Here is a 15764-nt window from a genome sequence, read left to right on the forward strand (position 1 = left end):
GAGGATTCAGCATTACATACTTTTCTGAATTTGGATTTGGTCTCTTGGTATGGAGAAAATCCTTTCTCACAAATTATAAACAGTAACTGATTAAAAAAGAACAGTTTACATGTCAGTATTCTTTTCAATTTCATTTGATTCAAAACCTTAAGAGGATTAATAGGACATTCTGTTTCAGACTTGAGCCTGACACTAACAGCTGTTCATATTTCCTTTTCATAAATCTCAGGGTTAAACAAGATGAATCCAAAACTTACTGTTACATGGGTCATTTGTTACGCATTGCACTCACTACGTCATGGTGCGAGCCTGCCTTAGCGCGTGTGCCTACCCTGAGCTAGCGTGTGCTTGACTGTGCCGTGTATGTCCTTTAGTATTGCTCTTTAGAACAGAAACAGATCTGAATCATTAAAAATGCTCATTAAGACATAGATCTTCCTGAATATGTTCGTCAGGAACTCAAGTCTACACCCAGGGATAACAGGAAAGCTTCATTATAGTGGCTGCATGATACATGAATTACCTTGGCAGCATAAGTTCACTCATTGGTTTTCTTCCTTACTCAGCCCACCTCTGCTCCACCACCATATTCTTCTCTTTTCTTCCTTCTATTCTCCCAGTTTTAGAGCAGAAGTCAAGAGAGCATTTTGCTTTGTCCCTTAAGTGACAGTAAAACAAAGACTATGTTCTTCAAGAATCCCCAGCCTTTTGTGGGAGGAGCCACCATTGCTCAAGAGAGTACCTGGGGAGATGAGGTGTGGGAGGAGAATACAAAGATGATGAAGTCCACAGGATGAATGAGTGAAGGTGGTGCTGGACTCACTCATCTTTATAGATAATCCAGCAAGACTCTTGGCAAACTGTAGAAGATAGTTGGTCACTGAGGAAATGGTATGGCGCAAAACAGACGGGAACTGGACTGTATCTCCCTCTGATTCCAGGTTTATCTTGAGTAGGAGGTTTTTTTCATTGTTGTTTTTCTGTATGCAAGGAAAAGGAATGGGGTTTATTTGTTTTTAAGAAAGTATTCTTTGTGTAACTGCCCAAGATTTTTTCAGGTTTTCTGTAACTATTTGCAGGCCAAATGAAGAAGGCTAGAAGAATAATACCTTACTCTCACTTTTTATAAGCTTTAAAAATAGAAAATAATAGTTGGATTCAGGATCTCTCCAAAAATACTCACGTGTATTCTAAATTAGAGCTGGTAGGTGATGATTGTGAACGAACATTAAAGGGCTTGATTTAGAATGTTTATAAATGTTGGGGGATTTTTATAAATGCTGTAGGACATTTTAAGGCTTCAGTTCAGTTCAGTCGCTCAGTCATGTCTGACTCTTTGCGACCCCATGAACCGCAGCACACCAAGCCTCCCTGTCCATTACCAGCTCCCAGAGTTTACCCAAACTCATGTCCATTGAGTCGGTGATGCCATCCAACCATCTCATCCTCTGTCGTCCCCTTCTCCTCCTGCCCTCAGTCTTTCCCAGCATCAGGGTCTTTTTAGGCTTAGGGCTGTTTTAAAGATAACAATGATAGGAAAAATGTTTTCCTAGATCCATGATTTACCTACATTCATAAAATTAGATAATGAGTCTCTCCCAGCCTCTCCCACTTGTACTTCTGAGATGAGTGAAAGAACTGGACTGAGAGCTGAGAGGCTTTTAAATTGTTATTTCTTTTTGAACTCTGAGTGGATAAAATAAATAGTTTCAAGTTAATGTTTTATTTTCATTAATTTTATTTTAAAACTTTGTATTGCTTTAGTAAATTCATACTGTATACTTTTGTCTTTGGTTAGATAAATAATCTCCATCAGTGGTAAAGGAGAGGTTTGGAAATCAGGGAGCACTTCTTGGCTTTTCTGTGTCATAGATTAATCCTCTAAGGGGCATCTCCTCTAACCTCCCTGGACCTTTTTTCTTAGCTGTATGTCAGTAGACTCACTGCCCAGTAAGGGAAACACCAGCCATATGCAGTGCTTATTCAGCCTTTGTAATTTGACTACTTCAAATTGAGGTGTGCTCTAAGTGTAAAAGTCTTAGTGCAAAGATAAGAACATAAGATATCTTACTGATAATTTGTTTATATTGATTATATTATTAGAATGATAATATTTTAGGTACATTAGTTAAATGAAATATACTATTAAAATTAATTTCTTTTTCCTTTTTAAAATGTGGCACTAGGAAAATTTTAATTCTGTTTGTGGCTCACATTATGTGTCTTTTGGACAGTGGTGATCTGGACAGCATTTTCTAAACTGGCTCATGAAATGTTATAAATGCTCAGTGAAACACACTGAAAGGAGGCATGTCAGAGGGAACTTCCTGAAGTGATAAAATGTTCTGCATCTCGGTTGTCCAGTTTAGTAGCTACTAACCACTTACGGCTATTGAGCACTTGAATGTGGCCATCAAAGTTTTGCATTCATTATGTCAGCAAATCTGGAAGGCCCAGGAGTGGCCACAGGATTGGAAAAGGTCCTCATCCCAGTTTCCAAGAAGGGTAGTATCAAAGAATGTGGTAACCATTGGACAATCTCATTTATCTCCCATGCTAATAAAATCATGCTTAAAATCTTGCATGCTAGGTTTCAGCATTATGTGAACCCAGAACTTGGACATCTGAAAGGTTTAGAAAAGGAAGAGGGACTAGAGATCAAATCGCCAACATTCGTTGGATTGTAGAGAAAGCAAGGGAATTTCAGAAAAACATCTATCTCTGTTTCATCGACTATGCAGACGTCTTTGACTGTGTGGATCATGACAAACTGTGGAAAGCTCTTAGAGAGATGGGAATACCTGACCATCTAACCTGTCTCCTGAGAAACCTATATGTGAGTCAAGAAGCAACAGATAGAACCCTGTATGGAACAAGATCGAGAAAGGAGTACAACAGGGCTGTCTGCTGTCACCCTGTTTGTTTAACCTATACACTGAGCACATCATGAGAAATGCTGGGTTGGATGAGTTACAAGCTGGAATCAAGATAGGCAGGAGAAACATAAACTCAGCTGTGCAGATGATACCACTCTCATGGCAGAAAGCAAAGAGGAACTAAAGAGCCTCTTGACGAGGGTAAAGGAGGAGAGTGGAAGTGCTGGCTTAAGACTAAATATTAAAAAAAACTAAGATCATGGCATCTGGCCCCATTACTGCAACGCAAATAGAAGGGGAAAAGGTGGAAATAGTGACAAATTTCCTCTTCTTGGGCTCCAGAATCACTGGACGGTGACTGCGGCCATGAAATCAGAAGACGATTGCTTCTTGGCAGAAAAATGATGACAAACCTAGACAGTGTGTTGAAAAGCAGAGACATTACTGTGCTGACAAAGGCCTGTATAGCCAAGGCTATGGTCTTCCCATTGGTCATGTACTGTTGTGAAAGCTGGACTGTAAAGAAGGCAGAATGCCAGAGAATTGATGCCTTCGAGCTGTGGTGCTGGAGAAGACTCCTGAAAGTCCCTTGGACAGCAAGGGGATCAAATCAGTCAATCTAAGGGAGATCAACCCTGAATATTCACTGGAAGGACTGATGCTGAAGCTCCTGTATTTTGGTCATCTGATGCAAACAACTGACTCATTGGAAAAGTCCCTGATGCTGGGAAAGATTGAGGGCAAAAGAAGAGGGCATCAAGAGGATGAGATGGCTGGACAACATCGCTGATGGAGTAAACATGAACTTGGGCAAACTTTGGGAGATGGTGAGGGATAGAGAGGCCTGATGTGCTGCAGTCCATCGGGTTTCAAAGAGTCGGATATGACTGGGTGGCTGAACAACAACAGTGTTCTGAGATGTAGGAAAAGGAACTGAATTTTAAATTTTATTTAATTTGGATTAAGCTGAAACTCCAGTACTTTGGCCACCTCATGCGAAGAGTTGACTCATTGGAAAAGACCCTGATGCTGGGAGGGATTGGGGGCAGGAGGAGAAGGGGATGACAGAGGATGAGATGGCTGGATGGCATCACTGACTTGATGGATGCGAGTTTGAGTGAACTCTGGGAGTTGGTGATGGGCAGGGAGGCCTGGCGTGCTGCGATTCATGGGGTCGCAAAGAGTCGGACACGACTGAGCAACTGAACTGAACTTAACTTTAAGGAGCTGCGTATGACTAGTGGCTCATGTATTGGGACAGTGCAGATTTAAAGACTTATGGGATCGTTTTATTCAAAGACTTGTATACCTAGGACTTGTTTACTGTATTGCAAGCTTGTTAGTTTAATGTGTCTATACAGTTTGTTATGAATAATAATAATTGGTAACAGTAGTATTTATTAAGTACCTATTTTATAGCCTATACTGTGTAAGTACCAGAGAAGGAATTTGTACAATAAATTATTTACTGAGACACATTGCTCATATTCTGTAATACACTTGATATACTGTGGATTCCAGGATACTGTGTGGGCTTACGATGTTTTCATGAAAATCTGGTTTCTTTCCTTTTCCTTATGAAGGCCATTCTGTGAAAGCCAGGCTTCTTTTGGAAAGTCTAAACGATGTGTTGCATTGTTAAAGTATTTTCTCTTGGTAGGGAAATCCATGTTTTGTAACAGATGATGATGATTTTTTTTTTCAGTGAACTTTTGAAGTTAGTTATGCCTTTGATTTTAAAAAGGATGTGTGTGTATTTACACAGACTTATAAGCTTCTGTATTATATAATATTTATTCCCTTTGTATGTGTGTACATGTATAAGTGTTGAGACCAAGCAGTGTTATTAATTAATGTATTATTGCTTCACAGTGAAGAACGAATGTCATCATGTCTGGCATCAAGCGAACAATCAAAGAAACTGACCCTGATTATGAGGATGTATCTGTGGCCCTTCCGAATAAGCGGCATAAAGCAATTGAGAATTCAGGTAGAAATTCACCTGCCTTAGGAAATTATTTCTTTGTTGACATATGCCTTCCTGTTAGATTTATAGGAAATTAAATTCATTTCCACTATTGTGTATATTTTGAAGAAGTTTATGAGAGGGATTAGCTAAGTGCTGTGTTTCATAGTAATATACCATGTGTACCATAAAAGGCCAGAACATAAAGCAGGTACACTGTGAAAGCATTAATAATGAAACAGGCTTTAAGTTTTAGCTGTCATTGTATGTTAGATGTGATCATAGTCTTAGCAATGTGTGTACTAAAATGTGAAATGATTATAGGCGGTACATGAATTGTGGGTTTTACTTTAATAATATTAATGTCAATAGAAAGATAATGATCTCTTCAGATTTGTAGTCTCAGGGCTACTGCTTAGGATAAAGCTAACTTTTTTTTTAATTTTTAATTTTATTGGAGTGTGTGTGTGCACGCACATAGTCATGTTTGACTCTTTGCGACCCTATGGACTGTAGCCCGCCAGGCTCCTCTGTCCATGGGATTCTCCAGGCAAGAATACTAGAGTAGGTTGCCATTTCCTGCTCCAGGGCATCTTCTCGACCCAGGGATCAAACCTGTGTTTCTGTGTTTACTGTGTTGACAGTCAGATTCCTGAACACTGTGCCACCTGGGAAGATGCTTTATTGGAGTAGAGTTGATTTACAATGTTGTGTTAGTTTCAGGTATACAGCAAAGTGTTTCAGTTATGCATATATTCATTGTTTTTAGATTCTTTTCTCATATAGGTTATCACAGAATGTTGAGTAGAGTTCCCTGTGCTTTAGAGTAGGTTCTTGTTTGTTATCTAACTTACATATAGTAATGTGTATATATTCATGCCAAACTCCTTATTTAACCCCCCAAGAGCTAACATTTTTAAAGAATATTATTTAATGGCCTTAATTAGATATTTCACATGGTTCTCAGATGTGGTAGGTAACTTGAAGGTGGAATATAAATGATGGAAATTTGGGAAACACTGATCTCTGTACTTAGCTCTGGTAGGGGCACAGAGGCATTAAGTTACTTGCCTAAGATCATATAATTAGTGGAAGACCAAATCATCTACAATTACCCAGAATGTTTTAAGCTATCTGAAAAAGAAAAGTGGCTATATTTGAGTTTTTAAAACAAAATATTGCTGTTTATTTAAATAATACATCTATGTAAGTTAGTACAGCTAGTTGAAGATCTCAGAGTCATACATAAGTTATTGCAGCTCCACAAACATCAAGGACCCCAAGGTTAATGGTGGAGGAAACTCTTGTCTGTGTAGGTGCAGTCAAGTCATATGGACCCCAGAAGTCTCTGTGGACTGAAAGTTATGAAATCAAATTCCAAATAATAAAGACATCTCACTGCAGCTTTTCTTCCGATTCAGTTGTAATTTTATTTAGAAGGATATGTCATTTGCTTTCAAAAACAAGTCCAATAAATATGAAAGTATCATGAAACTTAAATTCATTATTCAAATGCATAGCATGGCATACCAGTTTTTATAATAATAAGAATTGGGAAAGCTGACTGTTTTAGGAAACATCATAATTTCAATTTAAATCTAATCTAATGTGTTCCCAGACATTTTATTAGCGTTATTTTTCCTTGTTCCATGAAAGAGATATTTTAGAATTATTTCTGAGGAGCTTATGATAAATCCATGTTCAGTGATAACAGTCTCTGACTTTTAGTTAGCCTCCCCTAAGATTATCAGCTGGTTTCTATATACAGGGTTTATGTATACAAGGATACATACCATAAAACTAGGCAATATTCTTTTCATCAGATATGAGGAAAGCTAGTCATTTGCTTCAGTGCAGGCATATCCACAAGAATGCTTATGCCAGCACTAGTTTTAAATTGGCAGTCTAGTGGCATATATTATGGGGAGAAAATGACATGGGTGATCAGGGGTCCAAATTTTCTCTGTAATTTTTTAAATACCCCAAAGCCTGGGTGGTAGTTATTTCATAATACAGACACAGGATCATTATGTAAAATCCCAGGTTTTTCAAGCAGTCATTAACTTTTTTTATTCTCTTGTAATCAATCTACATTTCATAATATATTTTAACTCTTTGAATTATGTATTACTTTGAGCAGTCATTATCTGAATTGAATTGCTTTCAGAGATGTCTTTTTTGCTGTATCCTTCAGGTAGTTGTGATCAGAAACTACTGACTTGCTTGCTAGATCTTAACTTCTGCCTTCTTATGAACTGCTCTTAGGTCACAGACTGCCTCTCCTTGTAGCTAACTCTTTACTTTCTCCCTTGAGGTTATGGTTTTTTGGAAGTCACCACGTTTCTCTCAGAATCATCACAGGTTTCTTTTTCTTTTTGGGTAATTTTATTTTGATATGGTTTCAGGAAAATCACAAGGAAAACTTGTATGTCTTTTTCCCAGATTAATTTACCACTTGTTTTCATTTTGCCTCATTTAGTTTATCATTCTTTCCTCCCACCCCCAACCCAAACACACAAGTGCATTTATGCAAGCAGATATATATGCACATCATTTTTTCTAAATCATCAGAAGATATATTAGACACTTGTAAAGTGAAGTGAAGTCACTCAGTTGTGTCCGACTCTTTGCGACCCAGTGGTCTGTAGCCTACCAGGCTCCTCAGTCCATGGGTTTTTCCAGGCAAGAATACTGGAGTGGGTTGTCATTTCCTTCTCCAAGACACTTGTAAACACTTGTGTATTTCCTTGGAACAGATTTCTTATGTAACCACAGTACAGTTATCAGAAGTAGGAAATTTTAACATTTTACATCATATCTAATCTGCAGTCCACATTCAAGATTTACTAGTTATCCCAGTATTATAACTGTTGCCCCCTCTCCAGAATCATGCAGTTAGTTTAGTTGTTATATCTCTTAGTCTCTTGTAGTCACCTCAACTTTTCTTTGTCTTTCTTGACTTTAATGTTTGAATATATAGGCCAGTTAATTTTGTAGTATCCTTCAATTTAGGTTTGTCTGATGTTCGCTGTCGTTAGAGGCAGCATTTTTAGGAGTGCCACAGAGCGGTGGAGTCTTATCAGCGCATCATGTCAGAAAACATAATACCAATTTGCTTGAATATTAGTGATGTTAACTTTTCATTATTGGTTGTGGTGATCATAATTAGGCTTCTCCACTTCAGAGGTACTGTTCCGGGATTGCTTTTGTTGCTTGAATCAAGATAGCAACTGACTAATTGCATACTAACTTGGATTATTTTATGTTCTTTGTGCAGCTCGAGATGCTGCTGTGCAGAAAATTGAGACTATTATCAAGGAACAATTTGCACTTGAAATGAAGAATAAGGAACATGAAATTGAGGTCATTGACCAGGTATAATGATCTTACAGTGAAAAAAACAAAACTATTTAAAAAACTGTATGTAATGAACTTTTAAAATCTGTTGAAGTAGAATTATAGTGTATTTTTCCCCTCTGATTTTTTTTTAAAAGGTGCTTTCTCATTTCACGGGAGAAAGACCTATTTTTTTTTTTTTTTCTTCAAATGAAATGGTGGAAAAAGATAAAGAAAAAAATCACTTGAAATTCTATCCCAAAAGGTAATTCCTGTTTGCTCTTGTGCTTTGTGGACAACCACAAATAAATGTCTTTGTGGCGATTTCTCAGTGAATATACGTATTTATTAATATGTCTATATATTCTTGCAAACATCATTTGTCATCCTTTTAAATATTTTGCCAGTCTGAGGTGGAAATGGTCATTTTTATTAGCTTTTCTTTGATTACTTTTTGGGGTCATTTGCGTTTCTTATTTATGAATCATTTGTGTATATTTTCTGTTACTTCCATTTAAAAAAATAACATTTATTTTAGCGACTAATTGAGGCAAGAAGGATGATGGATAAACTTCGTGCCTGCATTGTTGCAAACTACTATGCTTCTGCAGGACTTCTGAAAGTTTCTGAGGTAAGTTTTCCTCATAAGCAGTCATTTCTAGCCACCTATATAGATGTGTGAAGAGAAATTAGTGTTGATGTGGATCCCTGCCTTCAAAAATTTCCCATATTGACCTTTTGAATTCAAGAAGCCTAGCCTGCCTTCCTGGGTATATATTAATACATACAGTTATCATTGTGTTCACTCATATCCTTCAGTTATACCTCTCTGCACTGTCAATAATGATAACTTAACATTTTATTTTCTTTCACTTAATTCTTCTTTAACTAATTTTTAGCACTGTTGTTAGGTTGTGTAGATACAAAGATGAGTGTAACTCAGTTTTAACTTGCCTTATTCCTCTTCATTTCCTTATAGTTGGCTTTGGAGTAAATTATAGATCGATTAATTTTTCTCTGATCTTTTACTGCTAATGAATGGCAGTTTTTAGTTTCAGTAGATTTACTCTATTCAAGAAGTCCTGATTTTTTTCCTGGCTACTTTTTTGGAAAATTTTCAAATATATAGAAAAGGTGAAATACGTACTTGTTTATGCATCACTTAACTTCAACGATTTTAAGAATTTGCCAAGTTTACTTTATCATCTTTATTTTTCTTTGAAACCTTAAAAAGTAAGTTCTAAGCATCATGATGCTTCATCCCTAAATTCTTAATCCTAAGATTGTCTTCTATGTAGTCATAATACCTAAAAGAATGAGCCCCTAATATTATCTGATAACCAATCCATATTCAGATTTTTCTGTTTTCCCCAAAATATCTTCAAAGCTGGTTTTTTTTTGACAGGATTCAGTCAGGGTTCATGGAGGGGAGTGTGGTGACATACTGCTTTGCATCATTCCTTGTGGTTTCTACCGATAAGAGATACCTGTTATGTATGGGTCTTCTTGTCATCCCGTGGAGCTTTAGAGTATCTATGATACTTGGAGAAATTTGAAGCATTATTTGAGATTAATCTTAGATTGTAGTTAGATAGATAGATAGTAGTTAGATAGATATTAATCTTAGATAGCAGAAGTTTCTGTATTACATTTTAGAGTCTGAACTACTTTTCTTGGGCTACCATAACAAGTTACCACAAACCTGATAGCTTAAAACAACAGGAATTTATTATCTCATGCTTCTAGAAGCTAGCAGGCCAAGATCAAGATGTGTTGGGTAGGCCATGCTTCCTCAAGACTCCAGGGAAGGATTCTTCTCCTAACATCTGGTAGTTACTGGCAGTACCTGGCATTGCTTGGCTTGTAGCTGCATCATTCCAGTTTCTGCCTTTAACTTCACGTGGACTTTTCTCTCTCTGTGTCTTCTCTTTCTTTTTGTATCCAACTTTCCTTCTTGTAGTACACCAGTCATTTGAGTGAAAGTGAAGTGAAGTTGCTCAGTTGTGTCCAACTCTTTGCGACCACATGGACTGTAGCCTACCAGGCTCCTCCATCCATGGGATTTTCCAGGCAAGAATACTGGAGTGGGTTGCTGTTTCCTTCTCCAGGAGATCTTCCCGACCCAGGGATTGAATCTGGGTCTCCTACATCTGAGCTACCAGAGCGAGGCCTCCCCAAATCCAATATGACATCATCTTAACTTGATTACATCTGAAAAGAACTGATTTTCAAATAGAAACGTTCATAGGTTCTAGGTGGACAAGAATTTGTGGGAGATAACTGTTCAACCCAGGGCAGATTCCAATGTCATCTGTTATGTAGCTTGCCATTGGAGTCAACAAGATGGACGTCGAACACTGGCAGCTGCATTACCTAGGACTGTAGCTACTCCGAAGAGCTGGTTATTCATTTGATGTTTTGTTGCCCTTTTTTTAAAAAAAACTATTTAACAGTACTGAACTGTGCTATTTGATAGTCTAGAAATGCACTGATTTTTGTTATATTCTGATTAGGATTTATTTAAGGATATTTAGGTATGTTTTTGTCTATTATCATCTACCACTTAAAATTTATTTTTAGTTTGCTCTAACAAAATACATTTATAGCCGTAAAGTAAACTTTCATTTTTGAAACTAGGCTTTGTTGCTTTGAACTCTGAAACACTAGCCTCTGACTCTCTTACTCACTAAAACAATTATTTTAATTTCAATTAAATAATTTCTAAAACTCGCTTCTTCGAAGTAACTACAGTGTATCAGTCGTACAGTATATCTGTATCAAGTAGCAACATTTCTTATTTTTTGTGTAAGTAATAAGACACAAAAAATACCCTAGGCTGGCTTCAGTACTGGACTGTGCTATACTTTATCCTATGTGGGAGTCATTTTATATATGCTTTTTAAAATCTTTATATTTTTTACAGGAGTGTTTTTATTTACAGCGGATGATGTATTTGAATCAAGCAATATCAGACTTATTTTTTAAAGTCAAATCTGACTTCCATGTGTTACTATTAATATATATTTATCTTTACTTTTCATTTACCTTCTGAGAACTTGAATCTTTAGCTTTTAGTGTTAGGACCTTTGCATAATTATTTCTCATTCTGTACTTTTTATTGATTTGGTCTCTATTTTATGGGGGTAGGTGACTCAGATGGTAAAGAATCTGCCTGCAGTGCAGGAGACCTGATTAGTCCCTGGGTCGGAAAGATTGCTGGAGAAGGGGATGGCTGCCCACTCCAGTATTCTTGCCTGGAGAGTTCCGTAGACAGAAGAGCCTGGTGGGCTATAGTCCGTGGGGTCACAAAGAGTCAGACATGACTGAGTGACTAAGCACAGCACAGCCGTGATCCCAAAATAGATAAGGGTTTTTGGAAAGATCAAATTTTTGCCTACTTTTGCTGGATATGATTTAAAGTTTGTTTTGCTTACTTTCATTTTTGCAGGGATCAAAGACATGTGATACAATGGTTTTTAATCATCCTGCTATCAAGAAATTTTTGGAATCACCATCTAGGTCATCATCTCCTGCCAATCAGAGATCAGAAACACCATCAGCCAATCATTCAGAAAGTGATTCTTTATCTCAACACAATGACTTCCTATCTGACAAAGACACTAACAGCAATATGGATATAGAAGAAAGACTCTCAAGCAACACGGAGCAGAGACCAAGCCGAAATACTGGAAGGGTATATAGTTGGATGGGTGGAAGGGAGCCAAAAGAGAAGGGAACCAATATTTATTAAGTATGCACACAGTGTTTCATTTTATTAGAACCATAAATATAAGTTAATTATCACTTTTAGCGATGGGGAAACTCAGTCTCTATGAGGTTAAGGTTATAGTTGTCCACAAGTATCAGAACTGAGAATTAAACCTCTGTCTTTCTGACTTTACAGTTCAAATCTCTGATCGTCACCCAACTCCCAGATGCCATTCATGTAGATAGGGTAGGAAAGAAACCTTGAGGAGTTGGCAGTACCTTAACTTTGCCCAAGGTCTTTCTACTTTATCAAGTTTATTCTCTGAAGAGCAGTGTCTCTTCAGTAGTTCCTCTGAAATTTGATGTTCTAAGATGCTTTAATAACTGAAAGAAACTTAAAAAATAATAAGTAGAATCGAAAACTGTTTATTACTCTTTGATCCTGTCAGTTTGTTATTTGAATTCCCGTCTCACACTGCTCTGAAATTCTTGGTATTATACTTGACTATCAAATCCTCATTGGGTAAGACCAGTGGTTTTTCTCAACCAGATGTTCTGTGATAGAGGAAATTCCTAGATTGCTTTCTACATACTCGAGACATCACAGATTTGATTATTTTTGATAAAAATATTTTCTGGGGACTTCCCTGGCAGTCCAGTGGTTAAGGCTGCACTTCCAAAAAAAAAAAAAAAAGACTGCACTTCAAGTGCAGAGGGCATGGGTTCAGTCCCTGGTCGGGAAAACTAGGATCCTACATGCTGTGTGGCATGACCCACGACCCACCCCCCACCCCCACCCCCAAAAAATTCTGATTACAAATTCATTCTGTTCATTGTTGGAAATTTTAAACTACAGAAAAGTAAGGGAGAACAGAAAAGTCATTCATAATTGTACTACCCCAAATCAGAACTGTTAATATTTGGATTTAGTTGTTGTAAAACTTATGCGGAAATACTGCATATGTTTTTCTTTTTTAGTTAAGATGAATTTAGGTCATGCTAGTCATAGGATTCAGAAACCTGCTATCTTTTATGTAATATACGTGCTCATGTTCATGTAACATACTTAGTGTTTACTGTGTACCAGGCACTTTCTAAGAACTGTACAATACAATCTGAGATGCATACTATTATCACCCTTATTTTATAGATGAGGAAACTGAGACAGAGAAGTTAAGTGATTACCAAGATGATACATCCAGTAAATGTAAGGTCCAAGTCTTAAACACTGGCTGTCTTTCTCCATAGTCAAACTTTAACTTAACCATTATGTGTAAACTGCTTCTTACTGAAAAATTTGTAATAGTACAGAAGGTTGGAAAAAAGGTAAATTTCATTGATCACCCATTCCCATTTCCCAGAGGTAACCTTTGTAGTAGTTTCCTGTGTATTCTTCTACATCCTGTTTGCATATACAAAGCCACTGTGTATGACTATTAAAAGCACACATATATGTGGAGTTATAGTGTACAGACTTTTTCTATAATAGAAAAATTACAGTAAAATTCTTTCATACTCTGAGAGGAGCCATAAAACCAGAGAATTTTGTAATTAAAAAAAAGAGAAATTGAGTTAGTCCATTTGTACCTTCTATGATTTTATGGTTTCTACCTATTGAAAATTGTCCAAATTGAAAATGAAATTTGATTATGATTTTTTTCTAGGACCCTTCTAGTATTGCTGGCTCCCATAAAACAGAGCAGCGGAATACTGATCTTACAGGAGATGAGACTTCACGACTTTTTGTAAAGAAAACAATAGTAGTGGGCAATGTGTCCAAGTGAGTATTCAGTTGAATTGTCTCATTTTCAGTCATCCAGTTTTGGTAATACTCTGGCGTATTATTATCATAGTATTACAGTAGGAATAGGCTTCAGGAATTCTTTTTCCCAGACTCTTAGTTGTTTTAAAAGTAAATGAAGGTCCAGAAACTTGAGACTGCTTCAGTGTGTCTGTTCATCTTTGACATGGAATAAAATTGTGCTTAGTAAAAAAAAGTTTTGCAGACATGAAGTTTTATGTATTTTGAAAAAACACTTATTTGGTTGTGCCAGCTCTTAGTTGAAGCATGTGAGATCTAGTTCTCTGACCAGGGATTGAACCCAGGCCCCCTGCATAGGGAGCACAGAGTCCCAGCCACTGGACCACCAGGGAAGTCCCACTTTTATATATTTTATTAAGCATGTAAGTGTGGATAACTTTGGAGGAACTTTGACTTCTTCTGATTTAGTTCTATCGTTAGGGGCCTGACCTAATTCCTAAAACTGTTTGGTTGCTCAAATTGAAATGTTTTAAATTTATAACAAAAGGTTATAAAGCAGATCTTGAAGACGGAATTCCTCCAAGCTAAAGGACTATCTAACGGTGTGTCTCATGCTGTCTAGTAGGAGCATCATCATTTTTGCCAAGTGTTTAAGAATGGGTAAAGACATAAATCTTCAACAGCTTAAGAATGTTCAGTCAGTTCAGTTCAGTTGCTCAGTCGTGTCTGACTCTGCGACCCCGTGAATCACAGCATGCCAGGCCTCCTTGTCTATCACCAACTCCTGGAGTTCATTCAAACTCATGTCCATCGAGTTGGTGATACCATCCAGCCATCTCATCGTCTGTCCTCCCCTTCTCCTCCTGCCCCCAATCCCTCCCAGCATCAGGGTCTTTTCCAATGAGTCAGCTCTTCGCATGAGGTGGCCAAAGTACTGGAGTTTCAGCTTCAGCATCAGTCCTTCCAATGAACACCCAGGACTGATCTCCTTTAGGATGGACTGGTTGGATCTCCTTGCAGTCCAAGGGACTCTCAAGAGTCTTCTCCAACACCACAGTTCAAAAGCATCAATTCTTTGGCGCTCAGCTTTCTTCACATTCCAACTCTCACATCTATACACAACAACTGGAAAAACCATAGCCTTGACTAGATGGACCTTTGCTGGCAAAGTAATATCTCTGCTTTTCAATATACTATCTAGGTTGGTCATAACTTGCCTTCCAAGGAGTAAGCGTCTTTTAACTTCATGGCTGCAGTCCCCATCTGCAGTGATTTTGGAGCCCAAAAGATAAAGTCTGCCACTGTTCCCACTGTTTCCCCATCTATTTGCCATGAAGTGATGAGACCAGATGCCATGCTCTTCATTTTCTGAATGTTGAGCTTTAAGCCAACTTTTTCACTCTCCTCTTTCACTTTCATCAAGAGGCTTTTGAGTTCCTCTTCACTTTCTGCCATAAGGGTGGTGTCATCTGCATATCTGAGGTTATTGATATCTCTCCCAGCAATCTTGATTCCAGCTTGTGCTTCTTTCAGCCCAGTGTTTCTCATGATGTACTCTGCATATAAGTTGAATAAGCAGGGTGACAATATACAGCCTTGACGAACTCCTTTTCCTATTTGGAACCAGTCTGTTGTTCCATGTCCAGTTCTAACTGTTGCTTCCTGACCTACATACAGGTTTCTCAAGAGGCAAGTCAGGTGGTCTGGTAGGCAAGTCAGGTGGTCTGGTATTCCCATCTCTTTCAGAATTTTCCACAGTTTATTGTGATCCACACAGTCAGAGGCTTTGGCATAGTCAATAAAGCAGAAATAGATGTTTTTCTGGAACTCTCTTCCTTTCCCCATGATCCAGCAGATGTTGGCAATTTGATCTCTGGTTCCTCTGCCTTTCCTAAAACTAGCTTGAACATCTGGAATTTCATGGTTCATGTATTGCCGAAGCCTGGCTTGGAGAATTTTGAGCCTTACTTAACTAGTGTGTGAGATGACTGCAATAGTGTGGTAGTTTGAGCATTCTTTTGCATTGCCTTTCTTTGGGATTGGAATGAAAACTGACCTTTTCCAGTCCTATGGCCACTGCTGAGTTTTCCAAATGTGCTGGCATAGTGAGTGCAGC

General features: G+C 37.7%; 1 protein-coding gene across 5 annotated transcripts in view; it reads left to right on the forward strand.

Moving 5' to 3' along the window:
- The window catches only part of YEATS2 (YEATS domain containing 2), a 106352-nt gene that overhangs the window by 17620 nt on the left and 72968 nt on the right, over nt 1–15764 (forward strand). For all 5 annotated transcript variants that reach the window (XR_005723125.1, XM_040251806.1, XM_040251828.1 and 2 more), the window contains exons 2-6: nt 4749–4866; nt 8120–8217; nt 8717–8809; nt 11627–11872; nt 13551–13666. Coding sequence is in view for 4 of the 5 variants with exons in the window: in XM_040251806.1 (XP_040107740.1) it covers nt 4767–4866; nt 8120–8217; nt 8717–8809; nt 11627–11872; nt 13551–13666 (653 nt within the window). In the remaining variant the exon portion in view is untranslated. The remainder of the gene's footprint in view (nt 1–4748; nt 4867–8119; nt 8218–8716; nt 8810–11626; nt 11873–13550; nt 13667–15764) is intronic.

The sequence above is a fragment of the Oryx dammah genome, unplaced genomic scaffold, assembly GCF_014754425.2.
Source record: "Oryx dammah isolate SB20612 unplaced genomic scaffold, SCBI_Odam_1.1 HiC_scaffold_2, whole genome shotgun sequence".
In the NCBI taxonomy this organism is placed as follows: domain Eukaryota; kingdom Metazoa; phylum Chordata; class Mammalia; order Artiodactyla; family Bovidae; genus Oryx; species Oryx dammah.